This window comes from Muscardinus avellanarius (genome assembly GCF_963383645.1).
Source record: "Muscardinus avellanarius genome assembly, chromosome: 3".
Lineage (NCBI taxonomy): Eukaryota > Metazoa > Chordata > Mammalia > Rodentia > Gliridae > Muscardinus > Muscardinus avellanarius.
In genome coordinates, this window is record NC_137788.1 from 144,168,963 (window position 1) to 144,194,690 (window position 25,728).

Consider the following 25,728-nt stretch of genomic DNA (forward strand, 5'->3'; position numbering starts at 1 on the left):
TCCAGCCAATCCCCAAAGGACTCAGCTGCCCACAGGGAGGAAAGAGAGGCCTGGAGGCTGGTGAGACTGGACCCGGGCAGGTTTCAAAGAACCTTCAGAGGTGACTGCAGATTGCAGTGGAACCATTTTAAGTCTTTTATGGCATAAGATCCCTTAAAAACCCCGAACCCCAAACAATTCTACAGAAACCAACAGTGCAAAAGACACCCACTGCCAGAAAGTACCCCAGGAAGGACAGAAACGACAATCTCAACACGGCTTATTGCTAAACACCGTGTGAACCCATTCTCATGGCTGGCTTTATTGAGGGACTGTACTAAAAGAACGAGATCATGCCCCTGGAGAGGTAACGCTGTTGCTACCTTTGGACGGAGGGGGGGGGGGATGCACCGTAGCCCCCCCCCCCCTTCAATGCCAGTGCAGAGACCACACGGTACCGGAGCGGTTCCGAAGGTACAGAAAACAACAGCCAAGCACCTCGGGGTCCTATCTTCTCGGCGGATCCCCAGGCGCCCGCATCTCGGATGGACAGGGGTTAAGAGGCGGGAAGCCTGGGCTGGGGGACGGGGAGCGCGCATCTGGGAGAGCATCTGCCAGCCGCCTCTGGGCGCGCCCCAGCCCCGCGCCGGTGCTGCGGGTGGGAGCTGCAGGGCGGCTGGAGGCCGGGCCGGGCGCAGGGCCGCGGCGAGCCTCCCGGCCTGGGGGCGCCGCGCTCCCGCCGGCCCGGAGCCCCGCCCACCGCGCCCTGCGCGGTAACCCGGAAGCGGCGCGGGCGTGCGGGAGCGCGGAGGCGCGCACAGCCGGCCCTGGCCGCCGCCGCCGGCTTTGTGTGCCGCGCGGGCCCCGGCCGCCCGCCTCGCCGCCCGCCCGCCGCCCTGCAGCCAGCCGCCGCCGGCGGGCGCCCGGCCGGCCCGATGCCCGAGCCAGGCCCCAGGATGAATGGCTTCTCGCTGGGCGAGCTGTGCTGGCTGTTCTGCTGCCCGCCCTGCCCCAGCCGCATCGCCGCCAAGCTGGCCTTCCTGCCGCCCGAGCCCACCTACACCGTGCTGGCGCCCGAGCAGCGCGGCCCCGCGCCGGCGCCCGCGCCCGCCCCGGCCCCGGCCGCGGCCCAGCCCGCGCCGCAGCAGCCCGAGGAGGGCGCGGGCGCCTGCAGCCTGCACCTGAGCGAGCGCGCGGACTGGCAGTACTCGCAGCGCGAGCTGGACGCGGTCGAGGTCTTCTTCTCGCGCACCGCCCGGGACAACCGGCTGGGCTGCATGTTCGTGCGCTGCGCGCCCTCCAGCCGCTACACGCTGCTCTTCTCGCACGGGAACGCCGTGGACCTGGGCCAGATGTGCAGCTTCTACATCGGCCTGGGCTCGCGCATCAACTGCAACATCTTCTCCTACGACTACTCGGGCTACGGCGTGAGCTCGGGCAAGCCCTCCGAGAAGAACCTGTACGCCGACATCGACGCCGCGTGGCAGGCGCTGCGCACCCGGTGGGTGAGCTGGCGGGGGGTCTGTGCCTCTCGGCGGGGAGAGGGCCTCTGCTCCCTCCCGGCTGCGGGCGAGTGGGGAACCTCCCGGCCGCGTGGGTTCGCGTTTTATCTTCGTTCCTGGCCTGCCCTCGCGCACCCCCCAGGATCCCGCCACCCTCAGGTTGCTGGAGGGCTGAAACCCCGCCGGGGGCACAGGGAGTGTTGAGCCCAGCGAGGCACCCGCCTGATGTAGCCTGGGTCTTTTGTGGCTCTTGGCGTCGTGGGGGCTCTTAAGCCCCGGCAGAAAGAAACAACTTGGTTTATGTTTAGTTTGTGTACGATCTGGCTACGAGACACTGAAGGGCTTCTGGCAGAAGTGACCTTGGGCAAGATGCATGAGCCTGGAGCCCGCCCCTTTAGGTTTCTGCCCCTTGAGGTGGCTCTAGGACTTTCGGGTTGTGAAGCCTTGGGGCACCGTCTGGGCAGCCCAGGGCGCTCGCCGGCGGCCGGGGTGAGGACGATGCTTCCCCGTGGCGGAATAGCTGGCATGCTTGGGCAGGTTGTTGGCTGGTGGCCTGGCACCTTTCAGAGTTTATTTAGCAGCAGCTCGGGATGAGTTTGAATCTTACTGGGGCTGGGGAATCTCTTGACCTTGACTTAGCACTAGTAGGACCTGGAAGCTGTGTGTTGAGGGCCTTTTATGTGCCAGGTGTCTACGGGGGTGGGGGTGGGGGACCTGGTGTAGGGGGACAGACTCCATTAAACAAGGGGAAACTGAAAACCCGAAATCTTATTCTGAACTCAGGAGTCTAGAGTGGCCACGTCAGTCACCTGCAGCACAGCAGTGTATGTGTTGGGGCGGGGGCCCAGGTTTTGGTTTCCTCAGAGTCCTCCTGAACAAGTTCAAAAGGCAGCCTCATGCACGTGGCCTAACTTAATGATGTCCTTTCCATTGGTGTTTGATACATAGATTCGTGAATTACTCTTTGCCTCTCTAGGAAAATGGCTTATCCAACAGGGAAGTACTCAGTGTTCAGTAAGCATTTGCTTGTTCCTGTTGTCCCAAAGTCCTGTGGGTGTGGGTCCTCATTTGGAGTCTAGCTTTAGGGAAATGGCCTACGCAGATGAGAGTGTATCATATGCTGATAAACTCTGTCAGAGTCCACAAGTAGTTAAAAGCCACCTGTTCCGGGAAAGGGTTTCAAAAGTATGTGTCACAACTCAATAGATTGCTACAGTTTGCCATGGGCATATGTATATTAAAAAATACAGTTGGCATTAGGTCTTTTTTTTAAAAAGGAAACATGAAAATCCTACTTTGAGTAGATATTCTACAAAAAGTTTTAGAACATCGCTCCTGTGTGTGTATATGTCCGTATTAAAATGAAAGACTTGGGAGGCTGAAAAGGGAATTGCAGGTTCCAGGACAGCCTCAGCAACTTGGTGAGACCCTCAGTAACTGATCGAGACCCTGTTTCAAAACAATAAAAAAGGGCTGGGGCTGTAGCTCAGAGATAGAATGCCCCTGGGTTCAACTCCCCAGTACTACAAAAATAAATAGATAAATATATAAAATAAAAACATAAGTCAGCCTTTGTCCTGAACAGGCAACTGTGTCCGTGTGCAACATGCATGAGGCAGGGTTATGTCCTGTAGATATTTATCATTTTTTAATTAAGAGTTGGGGTTTTGGATAATGTTCAATTTCAAATTGTCCAATGGCATTTCTAGATTTTGTTCATGATTTTTTTTCATGGTATTCCAGAACTCATATCCAAACTAGGTTAGAGTTTAGTGGCTAAATGAAAGTCTTGTAAGTTGGAGAAATGGAGAAACCTTACAGATCCTCTTATCTCATCCTCCTCAAACTTGTTGACGGTGATCTCCCAGTAATAAACTTTTTACATCTTAATCAAGTACTTACATATTCTTCTATGTCTACATGTCTGAAACAAATGTTTTACAGTGTTTCTCTCCCATATGGGCAACTTATATGAACATATGTATGTGTTCTGCTTTGTTCCACTTAGTTAAAAAGAAAGAGAGAGCGAGAGCGAGAAAGAGAGCGAGAGAGAGAGAGAGAGAGAGAGAGAGAGAGAGAGAGAGAGAGAGAGAGAGAGAGAGCGCGCTTACCTATAATCCCAGTACTTGGGAGGCTGAGGCAGAAGGATTGCAAGTTCAAAGCCAGCCTGCTGTACCCTGCCTCAAAATCAAAAGGGTTTGGAGATGTAGCTCAGGATGTAGCATTCCTGGGTTCAACCTTCAGTACTGTAGAAAGAGAAGAAAGAAAGAAAGAAAGAAAGAAAGAAAGAAAGAAAGAAAGAAAGAAAGAGTGAGTGCTGGCTGGGAACCTTCAGCTGTGCCCTCTGCCCCACCCCCTCATTTGGAAGTGAACCAGCAGCCAGTCTCTTGGCTACTACTTTAGAGCGCCCTGCACTCTGCAGTTAAAGGTCTCAGGTTTCTCAAAGGTGCATTTATGTGTCTGGGATGTACCTCACGGAGGTGTTCCCCGACTCCGAAGCTGATCAGCTCCTTGGCCACCTTCCTTCAGTCTTTTCTCTTCCTGTTCTCTTTGGTTCTTCTGCTTTTACCTTGCCTAGAACAAACCCACTCTTTGTCCCTTGTCCCCCCCACCCCACCCCGAGCCACGCGTCCTTTCTGCTGTGGCTGGCTAGAGCCCGTGTGTACTGTGGCTTCTTTCTCCCCAGGATTCTGACTGGAGAGCCTGCCTTGCCCTCACTCATGGACATCTCTGCCCTCGTGTTATTCTCCCGAGGACTGGAAGCTGAACTTGTTGGGGCCCTGCAGCTCCAGAGAACCTGGCCGGGCCTCCTTTCTGGTGCTCAGACCTACCTGGCCTTGCGTGCCGGGCACTCCATCCCACCTGGATCCTGGCTGCATTGGAGGCCTTGTGTTCCCTGAGAACCTGCCCTTTACTTGCATGGGCCACAGCACCACTGCCTCTGTTTAACTGCATCCCCACCCGCACTGAGGTTCCTCCAGGTCCTTGGGGGTAGGGACTGTCTTCTCCCTGCCCAGCAACTGGCAAATCACCTTCAAATAGTAAGCACTCACTAAATACATGTTCAGTGGATCGCACATAATGGCCATCCATCAATAAATGCGATGCTTTAATTTTTGTAAGTTGCAAAGAGTTGGATCTTATTTTACTTCCAGAGTTTGTTTGTTTGTTTGTTTATTTATTTATTTATTTATTGCCGGTCTGGGGATGGAACCCAGGGGCATTCAACTTCCGAGCTACAGCCCCTGCCCTATTTTTTGTTCTTTATTTTGAAACTGGGTCTCACTGAGTTGCAGAGGGCCACACTAAGTAGCTGAGGCTGTCCGTGAACCGATCCTCAGGTCTCAGCCTCCCGAATGCTGGGATTACAGGCGTGCGCCACCACGCCCGGCTACTTTCAGAGTTTAATATCCACGGGTGCAGCCATGGACAGAAGGGTTCAGATGTATTTGCTTGAGGTCGCATCTACTTTTGTGTTTATTATGTTGGTGTTCTGTGACATTGGTGTGTCTATTGAAAGAGCAGCAATAGCCCTCCCTGTTTGTGTCCCCACCTTGTGTCTGTCACCTGTACAGGGTCTCCTGTACCACCCACTGAGCTACCCAGCCCTCCACAGAGGACTAGAGGTGGGCAGCTGCACCCATGCATAAAGGCAGGGACTCCCCTCAACAGTCTCGAGGTGTACGAGTTCTAGAATAGGCGTCTCAGGAGGCTTTATGCGACTTACTCTTTGGCCAGCAGATAATTTTAAGAATTTCAACAAATACTGAGAAGGGAATGGGAGAGAGGTGGTTCTTGAAGGAGCCGTTAAGAGCGAGACTGAGTGTGGAAGCAGAAAGTTGTTATAGAAGAATAAGGACGGCAGGTAACCCTAAGCGTGGTGGAGAGTGTCACCTCGGGTCAGGTGCTTCACACAGTACGAGCCCAGAAATAAGGTGGCAGGACTGGGGTGTCGCTGTCCAGGATGATTGACAGCATTGTTGGAGCCCTAATGACGAGGCACTCGAGAGCTTTTCACATTACTTTTTCTCCCACTGTCTGAAGGCAGAATGACCGATGCCGGGGTTGGCTCAGCGTGTGGGTGTAGAGGAATAGTAAAGGTGTTTCAGTTTTATTTGCCATGAAAGGGAAAGGGATTCTTTGGATGTGTTGCTCATGGCCTCAAGAGCGTTGGGGATTGGTGTGCATTAGCATTTAAATCTGATAGCACTTCATCTGCCAGGGTGTTTATATCCCCAAAGGAGATCTATAAAGGAGAGGAAACCTGACCCGTAATCCAACGCCAGCAGTTACTCTGCAAACCCTCTGCCTTCCTCCCTCCACTTAGCTGTGTCCAGGCTTCGATCTTGGGAGCGGAAAAGGATCCAGAGCCTTCCCTGTGCTTGGAGTCAGGGACTGGAAGGGAAGCCTGTCTCCTCCGCCAGCCAGGGCCTTCTGGTCGCTCTTCACTGATGGGGCAGGCTTCAGCAGACAGAGCTACCTCCTCTGCTCCTGAGATGGCCTGGGGCCTGATTCACAGACTTCTTTTTAAAATATGAATGTTCCCACAATGCCTCGCTCCTCGTATTCCAGGGGCGTTTTCAAGACTGTGTAATGGAGTCCATTGATAACTTTCACATTATCGATCGGCTTTACAGTGGCACCACGTGAAACTGGAAACCTCTGCTTCCAGGAAGTCTAGGTCATTCAGAGTCAGTGCTTGGTGGAATAGTTAGCTATTGTGTGTCACTCACTTGCTGAATTGCTGACAAGAGCCCGGCCCCAAGGCTTCTTATTAACAGAGCTCTGCTTATGATTCAAAGGAAAAGAACCCCCAATACCGATTATTCATTCATGCCTTCACTTTACAGTTTTAAATGGCTGTAATGTAATCTAGGTGGTTATTTTTTAAGGGAAAGTATAACATAAGCCTGTATTCAGAATATATCTATGGAAAGTGAGTTTTTAGACATTAAATAGAACTTTACTAGCTAGAACCATATTATTATTGTTATTAATAATGATTTAAAATATTCCAGCCTATCCCAAGTTCTGTGTAGTGATTGCCATGGTCATAGTAAGTCCTGTTTAGTGATGATTATACTGTCTGCAAAGGTCGGTGATGCCAGAACAAGGTTTTGTGTGCTGGTTTGACTTCAGTAATTTGACTTAGCTTGGGCATGGTGGTGCATGCCTGTAATCTCTGTACTTGGGAGGCTGAGACAGGAGGATTACAAGTTCAAGGATAGCACCAGCAATTTAGCAAGACTCTCAGCAACTTAGTGAGACCCTGTTTCAAGACAAAAATTAAAAGAAGGCTGGGGGTGTAGCTCAGAGATAGGACACCCCTGGAATCAATTCCCAGTACCATATCATACATACATGCATACATACATACATAATTTGACTTATCTGCATTGTCAAAAGTAATGTGAGGATAGTGTAGATTCCCATATTTTGGGTTACCGAGATGTTTACCACTCTAGTTCTTATAACTCTGTAAAACTTGTACTATTTCAACTTTAATGTACCTATTGGGAAAGGACTAATCACATGCTAATCACTTCTAAGCATTTATTAAAGCTAGGCTGAGTGATTAAAAAATGAGCTTGCCATCATGTAGCGAACGGAACAGATGAGTTTTACCTACTGAGAGTTTCAAGAAAGCCCTAGAAAGATAGATTAGGAGTGAACACCAAGCCCACACGGGAGGGGTCCGGGCCGCCATCCATCGCGAGGGTCCCGCAGACCAGCACACTGCAAACACGGCTCGTCACTGTCCTGACCTGTAGCTCTCTCCTGCGCTGGTCCAGGCTTCGAGTTGGAGACCTCTGGTGCCTTTTCTTTTCATCTACATATGATTTTTCCCCCGGGGGGGGGGGGTGTTTCCTTATCTTCTTTTTTCCTTAATCAAGGCCTTGACAACTTGTCTCTGACTTACTGCACACCAGCACCATCTCCCTCACACAGTTTATCCTGCTGAGTAAAAAACCAAGTAAATTGGGAGCCACAGGGTTCACAGACTTTAGCGTAAGAATGACTTCGGGCCCTTGATAAAATAAATGTTGGACCCCATCCACACACAGCATGAGTATGGGTTTGGAAAAAGCCCGACAGAGCCCCCTGAAGCCCCTGGGTTGGGGCGAAGTGGCTGCTGGTCCTTATTCCAGGAACACCTGGAGAGTAAAATCCTAGGGCAGCAGTTGGTGGACCTCACACAGTGACTCCTGGTCACTCCCTCTTGAATATGCCTGGACCAGTAACACTCAATATGAAGTTCGATTAGCCCATCTTACAGGACTTTTCAAATTTTATTTTGAAGTAAATACACACTTTATAAGAGTAAAATGTCATGTCGGGTTTGTTTTTGATATTGGGGATTGAACCCAGAGGTATTCTACCTTCAAGCTATTCCCACTACCCTTTTTACTTTTAGTTTTGAAACAGGGTCTCCATAGGTTGCTGAGCATCTCAAGTTGCTGAGGCTGGTCTTGAATCTGTGATCTTCCTGTGTCAGCCTCCCAAGTACTGGGATTATAAGCTTGTGCCGCTGCACCCTGCTGTCATACAGGTTTTTAGAAGCTGTTTGCCATTGTCGACCTATCAGATATGGCTGCAGACCTGATAAAGTTTGGCATAGCTGGGTCAGAGTTTTATCTGCTGTGCCGCCTTCTGCTGTCGCTTGTACAATTTAAACATGCTGGGGTGTGAGCCGTTCCCGGCATCCCTGTCCTGTGGTCCTGGGTTCTGCAGCACTCTGAAGCCCACACCCGAGGCAGCACCTCACCCTCCATCACCTGCCCCTGTGCTCCACTTTCAGGATTTAGAATGCTCAATTGTCCCTTTCGGACACACCTTTTATCCTTTGTAGCTGCTTATTAACAAATGTGTCAAGTGCCCTCTGTGGGCCAGGTGTTCTTCTATAACAAAACAAAGAATCCCTGCTCTGTGCCATTTCCATTCACAAGTGCTGATGGCCAAGTAATTGTAAGTAGTTATTATGTGAGCGATAGTTGAATAGAACCAAGCAAATGCCACAGGAGAACCTAGAGCCAGCAAGGTGGGGAGACAGGGAAGGGCGTGGCTTGCAGTTTTAAAAAGGTGGTTGAAACAGCCAGGTGTGTCAGCCAGGCCTGGTAGCACACGCCTGTAATCGCAGTACTTGGGAGGCTGACACAGAAGGATCACAGGCTTGAGGCCAGCCTGGGCAACTTAGTGAGACCCTACACAATAAAAAATAAAGGAGGGTATGTAGCTCAGAAGCAGAATGCCACCGGATTCATTCCTAGTACCACCCATCTATCAAGAAATGTACCTAGGATCTGGTTCATCCAGAGAATGACAGCCTTGGCCCAGCTCTGTGCAGGAGCAGGGGGGGTGGGGGGGATGAAGGCCTCTTAGTGGGGTGTGGCTGGCACACTCAAGAACATCAAGGAAGCCCGGGTGACTGGAGCGGAGAAGGGGCGCCGAGGGCCGGGAGTAGGAGGTGAGGATAGAGTGACTGAAGGGTTGTTGCATAGTGTCTTAATATATTGACTGTTGCAAAACAGAAGCCGTGGAAGGGCTTTGGGTCTGGAAATCTCATGGTTTAACTACACTGTACTGTGAAGTAACACACTGGGGGAGGGCGCTGGTGTGCCACCCAGAAAGAAAGGACACCAGTTAGGATTGGACCGCAGTGTTCTAGATGAGGGAGGATGACAGCAGTGGCTGAGACCACAGAGGCGGCAGCAGCAGGGCAGGAAGACGTTGGGATGTACTTTAAAGCCAGAACCAACAGTATTTGCTGATGCAGAGTGGGAGGGGTTCGGTTTAGGCAAGGACACCTTCCTGGATTGGGGCTTCAGCCCCAGGAAAGCTAGTGTTGCTCTTACCTGAGATGGGGCGGGCCGTGCCTGGCTGGGCAGGCATAGATCAGTAGCGGAGCTTTGGCTTGTGGAGTTTGAGATGCCCGTCAGACCTTTAAGTGGCGATGGAGAGGAAGCAGTAGAATCGAAGTCTGGAGTTGAGGAGCGAGGTCTGGGCCAGAGATAAATCTGGTAATTATCTCTTCAAAGAAGGAAAGCGATGGCACCAAAAATAAACTTGAGAGAGTTGGCAGTTTTCCTGGGATGGATCTGCTCCTGCCCACATCTTTGCCAGTCACCTGCAAGAGGTCCATGTCGTCTCTTTATCTGGTTCTCTGAGTCTTTGGTCTGTTTCCATCAGGCCTGGAAAGTCTCTGCTTGGAAGATCGGATGCTCGTGTGAATGGCGGAGTGGCAGGCCTCTAGGAGGGCTCTGGGTGTCGGTGTGCGTGTCCCATCCGCCCCCTGTGGCTCTGCGGTCACTGTCTGTGCCTGGACACAAAACCCTCATTTCCCTCTGCTCCTTGGAGAGGGACGGGATCCCAGCCCACGTGCGATTCCTATGAAAGACTCTGCTCCCAGGGAGGACTCCTGTGCTCCGGTGCCCATGGCCCTCTGGATGTTTCTTCATTTGCATGCTTCTTGGCTGCCACAGGATTATTAAAAAAAAAAAAAAAAAAACACCCCTCTTACTGGTCCAGTGTGCTTGGGCACTCTCAATGTGTGAAATATGAGGGGACCGTGATTATTTTTGCAGGATTAAGCATGCTAAGTGAAGGTTGCCGCTCACGTCTCCTGCCTATTTTTCTGTTTTTCTTCTCTGAACTGAAAATGGACAAGAGTTTGTGGGGGTCTTTTATAGGCATCTGGATCTTCTGTAATCTGTTTTTACCTTATTTGCTAATTATCCTCTCAGCTTCACATTTACTAAAGGACTATGAAGTTAATTAAGGGACACCCTCCCCCCAAAACACACACACGCGCGCGCGCACACACACACACACACACACACACACACACATCTGGAGTCTTAACCTCTAGGATTCTTCCCTTCTATCCTAGTTCTTTTATGAAATGCTGCTTTGATCCAGAAGTGTTGGTGCACGCTGGGAATCCCAGTACTTGGGAGGCTCAGACAGGATGACCACATGTTTGCGGCCAGGCTCAGCTACTTAGTGAGGCCCTCTGCAACTTACTGAGACCTTATTTCAAAATAAAGAATATAAAATAGGGCTGGAGTGGAGCTCGGAGGTAGAATGCCCCTGGGTTCAATCCCCAGTAATGCGCACACACGCGCACACACACAAAAAGTGCTGCTTTCAACAAAATATGGCTGCTTGTGATTTTCTGAAAGAAAAAGCATGGCTTGGCTTCTCTGTGCTCATTGTCACCTGGAATGCCCTTCTCTGCTGCCACACACGACCAGGAAACCCTCCTACACCCTCCACAGCCTGCCCTGCAGAGTCTCACCAGCCAGCAGACCCAGCCACTCGAATTATCCCTCTGTCACCTGGTGCTTTGGTTAGTTATGGTCATACCCAGTTCCCAGGTCATTCATGTGTGATCTCTTGGAGGAGACTTTAGCTGATTCTCCTGAGCTGCCTGAAGCCCTGCAGGGAAGCCTCCAGTGTGGACAGGCTGGCCGAGAGCTTTGTTTGTATTGGAGCTTCTCTTTTTCATATTCAAGGTTCTAGGCCTTACCTTCCTTAATCCTGCCTACCAGAGCATCACTCCAGTAGCTTTTGTACCTCCAGGACTGGGTGTGAGCATGTGACCTAGTCCAGGGGAGGCACAGGGGACGCATGGACCAGGGAGCTGAGACTTGGTCACTCGTGGCACCCTCTCCTTCAGATTCCCAGCTTGCCGATGCAGGACAAAGCTTGCTTTCTGGAGAAATGGCTCACCTGTCCCTGGGGCCAGTCCACGATGGGTGCTGAGAGGAGAAGGAGGGTGTTTGTCTTTCCTGTATGTGGGAGAGAGTGTTCAGGTGTGCCCACCATCACAGGAGTGCACAGAGTCCCCAGTGTGCGTGTCTGTGTTGCATAAATGTTTATGGAAAGTGGTATGATTGTCATTATCAAGGGCTGTGTGTTTACTTCAGGTGCCGGCTACAGTGACCAGGGTGCAGAATGTTAGAAAAGGGCTTCTATTTTTACAGTTTCATCTCCTCAGATCTGAGACCTGTTATGCACTCTGTCTTTTCCCATGCCATATTGTTAAGAACACAGCACAAAACCTGGTGTGGTAGCTCACCCTGTAATCCCATTTCTTGGGAGGATGAGACAAGAGGATCATCAGTTTGAGACTAGCCTCTGCAACTTAGCAAGACCCTGCTTCAGATAAAAAAAAACAAAAGGACTGGGAGTGTAGGTCAAATATAGAATGTCCCTGAGTTCAATCCTCAGTACCAAAAACAAACAAACAAAAAAACATGCCAGTACTTTACTATGGAAGATCCCAAGCTATACCATACTCAAATTAAAGAAAATATGAGCTGGGTGTGGTGGTGCATGCCTGTAATCCCAGTACAGGAGGATCATAGGTTTGAGGATGGCCTCAGACTCTCAGCAACCTAGGGAGACCCTATTTCCAAATAAAAAATAAGATAGGGCTGGGGTTATGGCTCAGAGGTAGAAAGACCCCGTGCTCAATCCCCTGTACCACAAGGAAATAAAGGAAATATGAAAACAAACCCCATGATGTTATAACGTATCCATTTTCAACAGTTTCTAATATTCTGTCATTCTCTTAGCATCTAGATCAGGCTCACACTCTAACCCCATATATTACTTTGTGTAGGTCTGGGTTTTGTTTTGTTTCTAAGGAAGAATGTACAGGCATTGAGATGCAGAGATGGTGGCTGTCTCATTTCCAGCAGCATCCTCTTGCCATCCATGCCCGCACGCAGACTGTGCCGAGCCGGCGAGGAGGCCGGGCCTGCTTGTGCGCAGAGAACAGTGCTTCAGCACCGTTGAAGCATGGACCAAAATGTGTAGATGGAAGGGAGGGAGCAGAAAGATCTAATACCAGAGAGTTACCAAGGGGTCTTGGCCATGTTTTTCAACGTCTGTCTTATAAAGATAAATTGAAGGCCGGGCGTGGTGGCACATGTTTGTAATCCCCGCACTTGGGAGGCAGAGACAGGAGGATCGTGCTGGCTTAGGAGACCCTGTTTCTAAATAAAAATATAAAATAGGTCTGGGAGTGTAGCCCAGAGGTAGAAAAGCTTCCAGGAACCCCAGTACCACCACCAAAAAAAAAAGGTAAATCGATGCTGGATCCATACATTGATTGATAGGTGATAGATTGAGTGATGGATGATGGATAGGTAGATGGTTGATAGGTCAGTGGGCCAGAACCCCAGGAGTATGTTCCCTAATCCAGAGCTAGTGGAATGTAGTACCAGTCTGGACCCAGGAGGCCAGTGGCTTCCCACCAGCCCTGGGAGACAGAGGGGTGGCTTGGACAGTCACGGGATGTCTTAGGCCATGATGTCTTCCCCGGTAGTAGCAGGTGTGCATCAGAGACCAGGTCTGCATAGGCTGTGTTCATTATTTGAGTGTCTATTTTGTGCTAAGCACATCTTACGCTGTTTGAATCATCACCACATCTGTGAAGCAGAGACGTTGGCTTTCTCCGCTTCACAGATATGGAAACTGAGGAAACGAAGATGGATGACTTGTCCTGGGTCACATTGAGTTAGACATCGAACCAGGAAGACAAGTGTGGTGAGCACCAATAATCTCAGCACTTTGGAGACTGAGACAGGAGGATCGCAGGTTCGAGGCCAGCCTAAGCAACCTAGTGGGGTTCTTGGCAACCTAGAGAGACCCTGTTTCAAAACAAAAAATTAAAAGGGCTGAGGGTGTAGCATGGTGGTAGAATGCCTCTATATTCCATCCTCAATACAAAAAAGAAAACAAAAATCGAGCCAAGATTTGAGCACAAGCAACCTGACCCTGCAATTCTGCAAAAGGATGCATGGTTATAAACTCTTGATTAATATTGTTATTTAATATATTTTTGGATTTCTGTCCCCAGAGTTGTAGGATCTGAGCCCAATAATGATATGTCTTAAAATTTTAATCTTTCAACAAATTGAGCTCCTGGTGTAATTCAGGAGCAGGACTCCATGTTAGTACAAGCTTCTTCATCACACGCACAAATTTAATTTGCATTTTATAAGATGACTTTGAATGTCCTTGGAGAGGGTCCCCCCATTGAAGTCTGTGCTATTGTCTAACAGTACTCTGAAGACAAAAAACGTCTCCTGAATCTTTAGAAATCAGTTGAAAGGAAGAAAATTGTTTTTTTTTTTTCTGGCAAGATGTCTCTTTGGTTTCTTTCTGCATTCTGGCTGAGTGGCTCTGACCACTTCAGTGTGTGTGTGTGTGTGTGTGTGTGTGTGTGTGTGTGTGTGTGTGTAGTGGGTTCAGATAAGAAGAAGATGGCTAAAGGTTAGTAAACAGGAACTAGGTAACTGTAGGTGTCTGGCTCATACCAGGGTTAAGAGCAAGATTGCTAGAACCAGCCTGCCTGGGTTTGAATCCTACCCGTGATGTTCAACATCTCTGTGCTTCAGTCTCTTCTATGACATGGAGAAGTAAGAATAGGATGGATGGAGACCTGGACGGATGGATAGCAGTGTTGTTATTCGTAGTAAATGAGTGAGTGTTCGCAAAATGCTTATATGTGAGCTTAATAAAAACAAATGTTTAAACCACCAAGAGAATGGAGGAAGAGAGATGAGTGCGTTTAAAGAGGCTGATGGTCCTCAAAGGTGTAGCATGCCACTCTGATTCTAAATGTGTTTGTAATCTTGAAAGCAGATCTCCATGCGCTCTGCTCCTAGGAACAGTCCTGTGGGGAAAAGTAGGGGGTTTTCTACCAGTTGCCCTTCATAAATTAGTGGAAGGAGGTACAGGGAGAGTGCAGGGGGTGGCCTGGGCCTCGGCGCCCAGCCGGGTAAGGTTTCCGTAGGTTTCCCTTGGCTTTTAAATATTTTCAGTGTGTTGGTGTGCCTCAACTGATGTGTTGCTGTAGGAAGTTACCTTGTGTTCTGCTTCCTGAGGCTTTTGTCAGTCTGTGGACAAGGCCGTGGTTTCCAAGTGGACCGGCAAGGTAGCCTCTCTCCCCGTGTGAATTTGGTTTGTTTCTTTCTTCTTTTCGCAGTCCAGTTTCAGTTCTCACCCCTGCTTGTTGACATTCCTGTAGTAGGTTCTGAGAGTCGTGATGACCTGTTTTAAAGGATGTGGAGCAGTGTTTAATTCCAGATCACGTAAGCCAGGACCAGTTTTTCCTACTGAATTGCAACCGTGTGTGTGTGTGTGTGCGTGTGCGTGTGCGTGTGTGTGTGTGTGTGTGTGTGTGTGTATGCGTGCGTGCACGTGTGATAGAGATAGAGAGACAGAGAGAGAATGAAAGACTGGAGACTGAACCCAGGGGCATTTTACTTCTGAGCTACACCCCCCAACCCTATTTTATTTTATTTTATTTTATTTATTTAGAAACAGGGTTTCACTAAGTTGCTTAGGGCCTCACTCAGTTGCCAAATCTGGCCTCCCAACCTGAGATCCTCCTTTCTCAGCCTCCCAAGTACTGGGATTACAAGCATGCTCCACCACACCTAGCAAATGGCACCACTTTTGATGAGGGGTGGGAGTTGAAATGTTTAGCAGTCACTCTGGCTTGCCTGTGGAGCCTCTGTGGTGTGCCTGACTTGGAGGAAGAATGAGCCGGGTTTGTTCCTCCTGGAGCCGGAGTCAGGCACTTGGGGATGGAGGTTCTTCACACCTCTTGACAGCCTTGCAGCTTGCAAGCTCACTGTGAAGGTCTGTCCACCTGACCCCAGCTGGGCTCCTGACTTGCTCTACCTGGAGACCACAGGATAGCCAGTAAGATGAGGCCTGTGGTCTTGTTGGAATACCCTGTGCATTGGGGTTCCCAGCAATCTGCGCGCCCCCTACATTTTCTAGAGGGTGAAAGGGCCCCTTCGACCCTAGAAAAAGAGAACTTTGATGGCAGAGGAGCGGGTGCCCTGTCCAAGGCATTCATCAGAGTCTTGGTGGGTCCGATGGCCACTGTCATATCAGATTCCTCCCCTCCCCTCTCACCCCGCTAAAGCTCAGGCTGGGATTGTAGCCAGAGACACTGAGAGGCCTGGGCACTTCTCTGGTTAAATGCGCGGTGTCCTGTGGCCCTGTGAAGTCCGTTCTGTTTATCTTTGAACTGTAATGGCCTCACCCTTCTACCAGGGAAGCCATTGCGATGCCTGCCGTTGTTCCTGGGAGGGAGGTGAGAGGTGAAGTAACCAGTGGACCCGATGCTGGCCGGGGCTGCAGAAAGACGTACTTTCTTGTCCACAGCCAAACAGGAAATAAAGACATGGAGAGTTTCCTGAAGCCACATGTGTTCAATAGGTTCACTGCTGAAAGGCTTCCACTGCTGCTCTTCTTTATTAAAATAGTCAGAATAAATATTTTTTGCCACCTAAGTTGTCTCCCTATTAGGGAAAGAAGGCAGTGGCAAAGGCATGGAATCCAGAAGTCTAGGATTGACTCATTTGGTCTAAGTCACACTTGATTCAAGAATTCCTTGGACTATTTTAGTATCACTTCCAATCTCTCTAACATGAATGGGAGGGAGGACGGGAGAGTGATGTGGGGCACAGAAGGAAATATACCAAGTGCTACATGCATATGTTTGTACCACTTTGAATTTCACTTGATGCATGATTGCAATGCACCAATAAAAGTATAAAAAAAAAAGAAAGAAAGGAAAACGCACACCTTTGACCTGTTACCATACAACTGTTGGCAACCCATGAAGTGTGTGTGGGGGTTGTAAAGTAAGCTGGAGTGGTGGCACAGGCCTGTAATTGTGGTACTTGAGAGGCTGAGACTGGAGGATTGCAGGTTCAAGGCCAGCCTTTGCAACTTTGTGACCCTCAGCAACTTAGTGAGATCCTGTTTCAAAATAAAATAATAAGACTGGCTGGGGGTATAGCTCAGAGGTAGAATGCCTCTGGGTTTAATTGCCGGCATCCCTCCCCCGCCACTTTGCACAGTTCTAATGTAAGTGCAAACTTTAACTGATCATCATGATCAGATTTATGACACATTTTCATGACCCTTTTTCAATTTGTGTTTGTTTAGCTTTTGATTTAATATTTTAGTATCTATCTCAAACCCTTCACCCTAGATAAAAACTAGGGGATGAAGTCATTTGTTTGTACCAGATGGTCCCGATCCTGCATCCAGCCCCTTCCCATCCCCAGGCTCTGACCTTCTTATCCTGAATTTACCTTTTTCAGTAATTTCTTTCTTGTTGCTCATCATCCAGTCTCAATAATTGCTGCTTGAATGAGTGGCCGAGTTAATACCTGAATGTTAACAATCATGCTATTAGGCAGCTTTTTCTTCTGTTAAGCTCAGCTCCGTCCTTTAGGTGTCTCTCAGTGGTCCTAGCGCTCGGCGTCTCTCCACTCAACCTCCCGTGGGACACGTGGAGGCTGCCGACCCGTACGCTCCAGGCAGGCAGAGGTGGAACCTTCTCTGGGATGCTGGGAGTCCCACAGAATCGCCGTGAAGCAGAGCCACCGTGAGTGTGGGCTCTCTCCTTAATCATCTTGCTTGCAGACTGAATATCTTTAGTCCTTTTGACCCATCTTTATTTGAGACGTTTCCAGATCCTTTACCATCCCGGTCCTCTTTTCTGCGCTCATTCTTATTTAGTGCATTTACGAGACGGGCCGACAGTCTGCAGGTATGGTTTGACCAAGGGGAGTGCAGTGGGATGGCCTCTCCTGTAGCTCCCACCCACCAGCTAATGAGGCCTGAGAAAGTCCGCTACAGTGACAGTATCCATTTCTGAAAATATTGGATGTAGCAGAACTCTAGGTTTATGTGTTCTAGGGAGGATTTCATTCACCGAGAGCTGAATTTTAAAAATAGCACCCTAATTATATCTTGATGTTGGAATAGTTGTTTAAATGACATTAATTTCTAGCTTCTCATACGCGTTCTTTAAGCATTCTGTGTTTCCTCTACAACTGAACATGTACTCTATTAGCCAGAGGCCAGTGGGCATTTAATGGAAGAAACAAACAGATAAAAAATGAAAGAAAAAAAAAACAAAAACCACCAAAGCTCAGTATACCCAGCACTCTTCATCTTTGCCTCAGTCATGCTGAGCAGATGAGGCCTGTGCTTGTTATTAATTTTAGTACTTTTGTTTTCCAAGTTTCCACTCATTTTATAAAATTAGAGCCAAATGCATTTTTAACAGTGGTTGTAAAGTTCTCCTTTGGCACCCGCAAGCTTTTTCTTCTGAGCAGCTAGGGTGGTGCCAGAGTAGGAGCCAGGTCCTCTGCCCTGGCTAGGGATCACCAGGCGCTCCAGTCCTTGAACAGCTCTGCAAAGGTGCAGCTGGAGACCACTGACGGGTGGCATTGGCGTCTGGTCCACAGGCGTCCGCTCGGTCCTCAGGGAGGTGGTCCTGGAACTTGACATCACTGCGTAAGCCTTTTACATGACTCCCTCAGACCTCCATTGCCAAGTCAGGTCTCCAGCTGAGAGAGTAGTATTTATTCATTTTTAAATTGTTTTGGTACAGGAGATTGAAGCAGGGGTGTTCTATCTCCGAGCTATACCCTCGGCCCTATTTTATTTGTTTAATTTGAAACAGGCTCTCCCTGAGTTGCTGAGAGCCTCGCTACGTTGCCGAGGCTGGTCTGGAACCTGCGATCCTCCTGTCTCAACCTCCCAAGTACTGGGATCACAGAAGGGCGCTGCCATACCCGACTAGAATTTGATATTTTAAACTGGCTTTGAAGGTTTTAAAAAATATTTACCCGTGTTAAATGTCTTCTTGTCATTTGAGGCCCCGCGGTTCGCCTATTAATATCTCCTTGCCACCGACCTTGTTAATATTCCGTCTTGAATTTTAGATGAGATTCTTCAAATGTAATTACTGCATATTAGCATTTGGTGACTTGGAGGACTGCTGCTTCCTTTCAACAAGTGGCCTCACTTTGAGACAGCAGGGAGACAGGGAGACGTAGTCGATTGTGAAGGTCAGGGCGACGAGGTGTACGAGAGAAACAGTAACTCCCCGAATAATGCCTGCATTTCATTTCATCTCAGACTTAGGACTGGGGGACACAGGACAGTCTTACTTTTGCAGGATCTTCTAAGGATGTTGGTTGGGATCCCTGCTCCATGCACCTGCATCATGCATATCCCAGCCCTCCTCTTCCTCTTCCTCTTCCTCCTCCTCCTCCTCCTCCTCATCATCATCATCATCACATTGTTGTTAGATCATTGTTGGTACTGGGGACTGAACCCAGGGGCATTGTACCTCTGAGCTACACCTCTAGCTCTTTTTTTTTAATTTTGAAGCAGGATCTTACTAAGTTGCTGAGACTGGTCTCAAACCTATGATCTTCCTCTCTCAGCCTTTCAAGTACGGAGATTATAGGCGTGCACTACATACCCAGCTTCAATCATCATCATTACTACTATTATTTTTACCAGGGCTAGTATCATTGTTTGATTTTTCTTTGATTCAGGATTGTTTAGGAAAGTTTTCCTGTATTTATTAAATACTCAGGATTTCCCTTCTCTCTTGTTATTATTTGCATCACGGTCAAAGAATGTGTCATCAGTTCCATAGTGTGTGTGTGTGTGTGTGTGTGTGTGTGTGTGTGTGTGTGTGTGTTGCTATGGATGGAACCCAGAGTCTCCTGTGTACTAGGCAAGCATTCTACCACTGACCACAGACCTACGTGTCTAGCCTTACTTTTTCTTTTTTTTTTTTTTCTTTTTTGGTGATACTAGAGATTGAACCCAGGATCATTCTACCTCCAAGCTAAATCCCCAGCCCCAATTTTTTGACATGGTCTCACTGAGTTCTGGAGGGCCTTTCTAAATTGCTGAGACTGGCTGCAAACGTGCAGTCCTCCAGCCTCAGCCTCTCAAGGACTGGGATTACAAGTGTGCAACACCACACCTGGAGTGTAGTGTGTGTGTGTGTGTGTGGAGATTGAACCTAGGGGCATTCTACTTCCAGGCTACATTCTACTTACGAAATTGGCCTTGGTAGTCTCACTTCAATGGAAGTGTCTTCTTCATTAATCCCTTCCGTCCCAGCCATCAGCACCCTCCCCTAGACTGCCTCCTTCGCTCCTCTGAGGTTTCTCCTCCATTATCTGACCTCCCTCTCGGATCCCAATTAACTCACTAGCTTCCATATATGAGAGAAAACATTCGACCTTCACTTTCTGCTGACTGGCTGATCTCACTTAGCATAATGTCCTCCAGGTCTGAACCTTGCCTTGCAAATGACATGATCTTGTTCTTCTTTGTGGCTGAGTAGAATTCCATTGTGTATATTTCCCATAATCTCATATCCACTCATCTGTCGATGGACACCTAGGCTGGTCCCATAGTTTGGCAATTATGAACTGTGCTGTGGTAGTCTGGTTTCAGCTCTTTTGGTTAGACACCTAGGAGTGGTATAGTTTGGTCACATGGTAGGTTCGTTCCCATTTTTCTGAGAACCCTCCACACTGTCTTCCAAAGCGATTATCCTAACGTGCAATCCCACCAGCAGTGTGTCAGAGTTCCTCCACATCCTCACCAGCATTTGTCATCATTTGTGTTTTTAATGATTGCCATTCTGATTTCACCGTCAGGTGAAATCTCAGAATAATTTTGATTTGCATCCCTCCGATTGCTAATAACGTTGGATTTTCTTCATGTTTTTATTGGCCTTTTATATTTCTTTTGTGAGGTGTCTAAGTAGCTCACTTTGCCTCCCCTTTTCCAGTACTGAAGATTGAACCTAAGGGCATCTACCTACCTCTGAGCTACACCCCCAGCCCTCTTTTTTTTTATTCTTTATTTCAAAACAGGGTCTCACTAATTGCAAAGGCCTCACTAAGTAGCTGAGGTTGGTCGTGAACCTGTCTCAGCCTCCCAAATACTGAGATTGTAAGTGTACACCACCACGCCCAGCTTGGGTCTTCTAAGTATAGGATCATGCCACCTACAGATGGATCATTTCAGTTCTCTTTTCTTTCTATTTGTATTTGATTTCTTTCTCTTGCCTTACTGCTCTGGCTAGAGTCTTAAATATTCTATTGAAAAGAAGTGATGATAGTAGGCATACTTTTCTTGTTCCTGATTATAAAGGAAATTCTCTCAGTTTTTCCGCATTCAATATGATATTGGCTGCGGTTTTATTGTATATATCCTTTTTGATGCTGAGGTAAGTTTCTTCTATTTTGATTTTCTGCAGTGTTTTTAATGTAAGTGTTGGGTTTTATAAAATGCTTCTCCATCATCTATTGAGATGATCACATGATTTTTGCCCTTAGTTCTGTTTTATACGGTGAATTACATATATTATTTTTCATATGTTGGACCAGCCTTACATCCCTGGGATGAACCCAACTTAATTGTGATGTATAATTTTCTTGATGTGGTTTTGAATACATGTTGATAGTGTTTTGTTTAGAAATGTTGTGTCTTAGTTCATCAACAATATTGGTCTATGATTTTCTTTGGTTTTGGTATTAATATAATACTGGCTTTATAGAACATGGTTGGGTGAAACCCATCTCTTTCTAGTTCATGGGATAGTTTGAGAATTATTTGGCTTAGATCTTTTATAAAATTTGGCTGGGAATCCATGTGGTCTTGGGCTTTTCTTTGATGGTAGGCTCTTTATTGCTGTTTCAATCTCTATGCTTGCTATTGGCTGGTTTAAATTTTCTATATCCTCTTGATTCAATTTAGGAAGGGTTATTTCTTCTTTTTAATTTATGTCTTTGAGTATTTTTTCTAGTAGTGGTTTGGCAGACATAAATTTGTTCGGCTCATGTTTGCCATGGAAGATTTTTATCTTTGTCAGCTCTTCCCGCCCTCAGTCCGCCTGCCGTCTTAGGAGCGTAGAGGAGTCAGCTGGTGTATTTGAAGGCAAAGTGTGAAGAAAAATCTTTAAAATAGTGATAAGAAATGGAAAATACACAAGGCACCGGCAGACAGGTATACTGGAAATCAAACAACACACACAGAGAGAGAGAGAGAGAGAGAGAGAGAGAGAGAAAGGAAAAGGAAAGAAAGAACCTTGAGAATTGCTTAACAGAGAGTGAATAAAAAACCCTTGTTGGAGAGGAGCTGCCTGGATTTTCTCTGTTTGGATTGAGGCTTCCTTAGAAGAGATAGACGCTGCTCTGACCCAGTCCCTGCTGGGCTCCTGCTTCGTTACTGAGGAGAGCAGGGTGGGAGAGCAGGAGGGACGCCCCAACTGCTGGCTGCCTGAGAGAGGCTCTTCTGGGCTGGGGTGTGGCAGGATGCCCGCCCCTAGGCTCTATTCCACTGCTGCACAAACAAACAAACAAAACAAAAACAGGAGCAAAAAAAAAAAGAGAAGAAAGAAGGAAAAAATTCAAAAGAGAACAAACATACCAACAAACAACAAAACCCAAACCTCTCCTACTTTGCCTCTGCCGCCTGCTTGGTTCTTTGCTGATATTTCTGGCTGTTTCAGGCTCACTTATTACTGTAGTTTCCTGAGCATGTCCCAAGTGTTCCTGCCCGCTTGGAGCCCTGTAAAAAAGTCAGCGTCCAGCTCCCAGCACTAGGTCCTCTGGTGAGACACTGACCCAGGGTCTTCCTCTGTCTGCACAAGTATCGGGCGCCCAGTCAGTCCCAGAGCACAGGATTCAGCGCTTTCCACAAAAACAACCGGGCTGGTCAGTGACTTCCAAGCTCTCTATTGTCCTCAGAATTCTGTGCACAGTACATAAAGTCTATGTGTATTCCACCCTCTCTTTTCAGTTACCCACTGTGTGGGGCCTGTGCTCACCCCTGCCACCAGACGCAGTTGGCCTAGAGAGTGCTGAGGGTTGGGGCTTAATTTACCCTCTTTTGGGGGGAGGGTACTGGGGATTGGACCTAGGGGCACCCTACTTCAGAGCTACACCTCCCAGCCCAATTTTACAATTTTATTTTGAAACAGGGACTAAGATGCTGAGCCTGGTCTCGAACCTGTGCTCCTCCCATTCCAGCCTCCCATGTCTTGGGATTATGGGCATGCACCGCCACACCTCGCGTCCCGGCCCTACTTTGATTCTTCAGATTGGTTCGTTTTAGAGCTTTATAGACTCTTTTCGCACGTTGTTTCGCACGTTCTTCTGGTTTCTTCTGCGTGTCTGGTGAGCGGGTGCTAGGAGCTGAAACAAGTTCTGTCAGGGATCAGACGTAGCCTCGTAGCCTCATTCCAATCTTGTGGACTAAGACAGGAAAGAAATGTTTAAAGTGCAAAAGTAAAATATGAGTAGCTCGTCTGGACAGTTCCAGTGAGTGTAACGAGCTCTTCAGACCTGGCCTGATGCCTTTCCCACGGCCGTGAACAGCTCAACCTTGCATCTTCTCTTCTTTTCCCACGTGGGGAGAAATCTGAGTTGCTGGGTGATCTCCACATCTCAGACAGAGATTCCGGCAACCAGCCAGTCAGCAGAGGGCCTGTTATAGGGTCTGGTTACTTGAGAAATGCAAACTCTGAGGCCGCTTGGCAATGACCTTCAACTCATTGCTGTTTTGATAAAGGGCATCTCTGAACCTCAGCAGCTGTTCCACCCCGAGGGAGTGAGCTCCCTGGATTCTTCTGAGCCACTTTCGACCACCTGACCAACAATCAGTGTCATTGCACAGCATTCTTTTAAACTTAGAGCATGAGCGGTCTCCCAGAATAAAGGCAGGTCAGTGAGATAACAGCGAAGGCGTGGGCAAGAGGAAGGAGGGCGGGAGTAAGCCCGTGTGGGAGAGGATGGTACGTGCTGGGGCTGCAGGCCCAGATGCTGGCTGGTCATCAGGCAACACATGCACCAGGCTTATCTTGGCTGCTTTGGTACCAGGAATTCTAGGTCTTTACAGGAAGAGAGTCTAGTGCTTCATAACTTAAAACTGTGAGTGTGGCAGAGGGGTGGGGGAGTCCTCACACCAACTCTGAGAGGATCGCCAACCTCCCGAATCCCTCATATCCAGCCAGGTGTATTGACACACACCTGTAATCCCAGTAGTTGCGAGACTGAGACAGGAGAATTGCAGGTTTGAGGCCAGCCTCCGCAACTTAGTGAGATCCTGTTTCAAGATAAAAAGGGCTAGGGGCATAGCCTAGAAGTAGAATGTTTCTGGGTTCAATCCCCTCTAGTTCTCTCCCCCCCCCCCCCCAATAAAGCAAGTTACTTTTGCTGGATTGCAGGTTTGAGGCCAACCTTGGCAATGTAGCAAGCCTGTTTCAAAAAATAAAAAAGGGACTGGAGGTATAGCTCAGAGGTGGATTCCCCTGGGTTCAGTCCTCAGTTTGAAATGACATCAACAACAACAATAATAATTGTCCAGGACAGCCTTCATCCTTCCATGACAACAACAACAACAATAATAATTGTCCACGACAGCCTTCATCCCTCCCCTGGCTGCAGCCACTGTCCATGTTCCTGGGGAGCCCTGCGGCTCTGCACCATGTGTCTTCACTTGGGAGGCAGCAGATGACCTGGCTCAGAGCCAGGCTGTGCCACTCAAGCCGTGGGCAACTCCCCTCGCTGCAGGAATCCTGTCTCCTGGCTGCCTAGTGGAGCTGGTGAGCCCCCCTTGCAGGCTGTTAGGGGGAGAGGTAAGACCTGTGGTGTTTCCTCTGAGGTATAGCAGCCTCTTCTAGTGATGGACAAGGGCGGACCCCTGCTGTTCAGAGCTTGACCCTCAGGACCACACATGCACGTCCACAGCCACAGGCTGTGTAAGGGTCCTGGTATACAGGAGCCCTCCACAAGCCAGGGATGAGCCCAGGGCATAGGGAGTGACATGGGCTGGCCAGTTCCAGCATGCTTTCTGACCTGCAGGGGAGGACAGTGATGGTGACTGGCCGAGAGGGGCAGAGGCAGATCCAGCCTACCTGGCGATAAGGAAAGCTCCTCACAGTTGATGTTCCCCACAAGACCAGCGCCTGCAAGCATCCTTACCAGGCTTCAGAATCAAGACCAGTGGTCCCGTATAGATCCAAGTCAACAAAGCCAGATAAACAGAGGATCTTCGGGACCTTCAGTGTCCCAGTGATATTGAGGAAGTTTTAGAAGTAATGGCATCTCCTCCCAAATTATGAAATGAATTATTGAAAGACATAGACTTGCCGAAGTTGGCATCCTTCCGGGAGTTAATGAGGTGTGTGAGTGTCAGCCCTGAAACACGTCGGCAGGACTACGATGCCAGGTGTTCTTGTGCTGGAGTTCAGAGGGCTCTTTTGATCTGACCATGAGACAAGAAGCCCCAGGAGGGCGGAATCCAAGTCTCCCTCACTCCTGGTCTCACGAGCCTGTAGCAGCAGAGGTTCATGGGGGCTCAGCAGCTATCTGGGGACCGTCCTTCTATCTCAGGTTCCTGGGAGGCCTCCCTCATAGGGATACTCAGGCAGCTTGAACCTGTGCAACCCAAGGGGCGAGAGACACTCCAGCGGGCTTCTTATTCTGAAATGCTTGGTTCAGGCATTCACTTACGAATGCGCATAACTTGCCCATCAAGCTTGCTTTGTTCCAAAGAGGCGTCAAGAATGAAATCTTAAGACAGTATTTTTATACCTTTTGACCATATCATCTCACATTTTTTTTTCAATCTGAGATATTCTAATGTGCCATAGCTGAGGGTGCAAGCGTATTCCTTTTTCAAGATCGACCTGCATATAAATAAAGCTATATAATGAAAAACATTTGTTCATACTTTACAGATTTTATATCATTCTGGTTTCTTTCACATTTGGGGTTAAATTTTTTTTTCTTGACTACCTTTAAATTATATAGTAAAAATTTCCAAATTCCTTTGCTTTCTTTGATGGGAACTCAAAAAGCATGGTAAATTGTCAACAGAGAATCATATGTACCAGAAGAAATAATGTGGTAACATTCCAGGGTGGAAGAAAAGAATTTGAAATGTGACACATTAAAGTCCACATTGGCATTTGGGGTGGAATTTTAAGAGAGAGCAGGAGGGTTTGAAGTCTACAGGTTTAGAAAGGAGAGAATCCGGCCAAGGAATCTCAGGAAGATCAGACAACTGAAAAGCCATGGCGGGATTCCAAGCAGCACAGGAGGAGCTGCAGATAATCCTCCCTGGGAGAACAATCCAGTAGCCCGGCAGGAACTTAGTCTGAATTATAGGCCCTGGCTGTATCCCCATCACGTTTCTGTCCTCCCGGTCTTCTCTTAGTCTTGAAATCCTAGCATCTGAGGATGATGTCCCCAGGACCCCTGGAGTGCACTCCTGCTATTGCTGGTAGTCTGATGCCTTTGTATCAGATGGGAACTGGTCTGTATCCATCTGCAGGTATGAGAAACATGGCCGGCCTGCAGCCTAGAGATCTCTCCCT

The 25,728-nt window shown here is 48.4% G+C and overlaps 1 protein-coding gene across 1 annotated transcript in view; it reads left to right on the forward strand.

Annotated features, from left to right (window-relative positions):
- Positions 1-914: 914 nt before the first annotated feature.
- ABHD17C (abhydrolase domain containing 17C, depalmitoylase) overlaps positions 915-25,728 on the forward strand; it is a gene marked incomplete at both ends in the record, with an annotated part of 41,719 nt that continues 16,905 nt past the window's right edge. The window contains one exon of the mRNA XM_080692295.1: positions 915-1,480. Within this exon, the coding sequence (XP_080548421.1) occupies positions 915-1,480 (566 nt within the window). The remainder of the gene's footprint in view (positions 1,481-25,728) is intronic.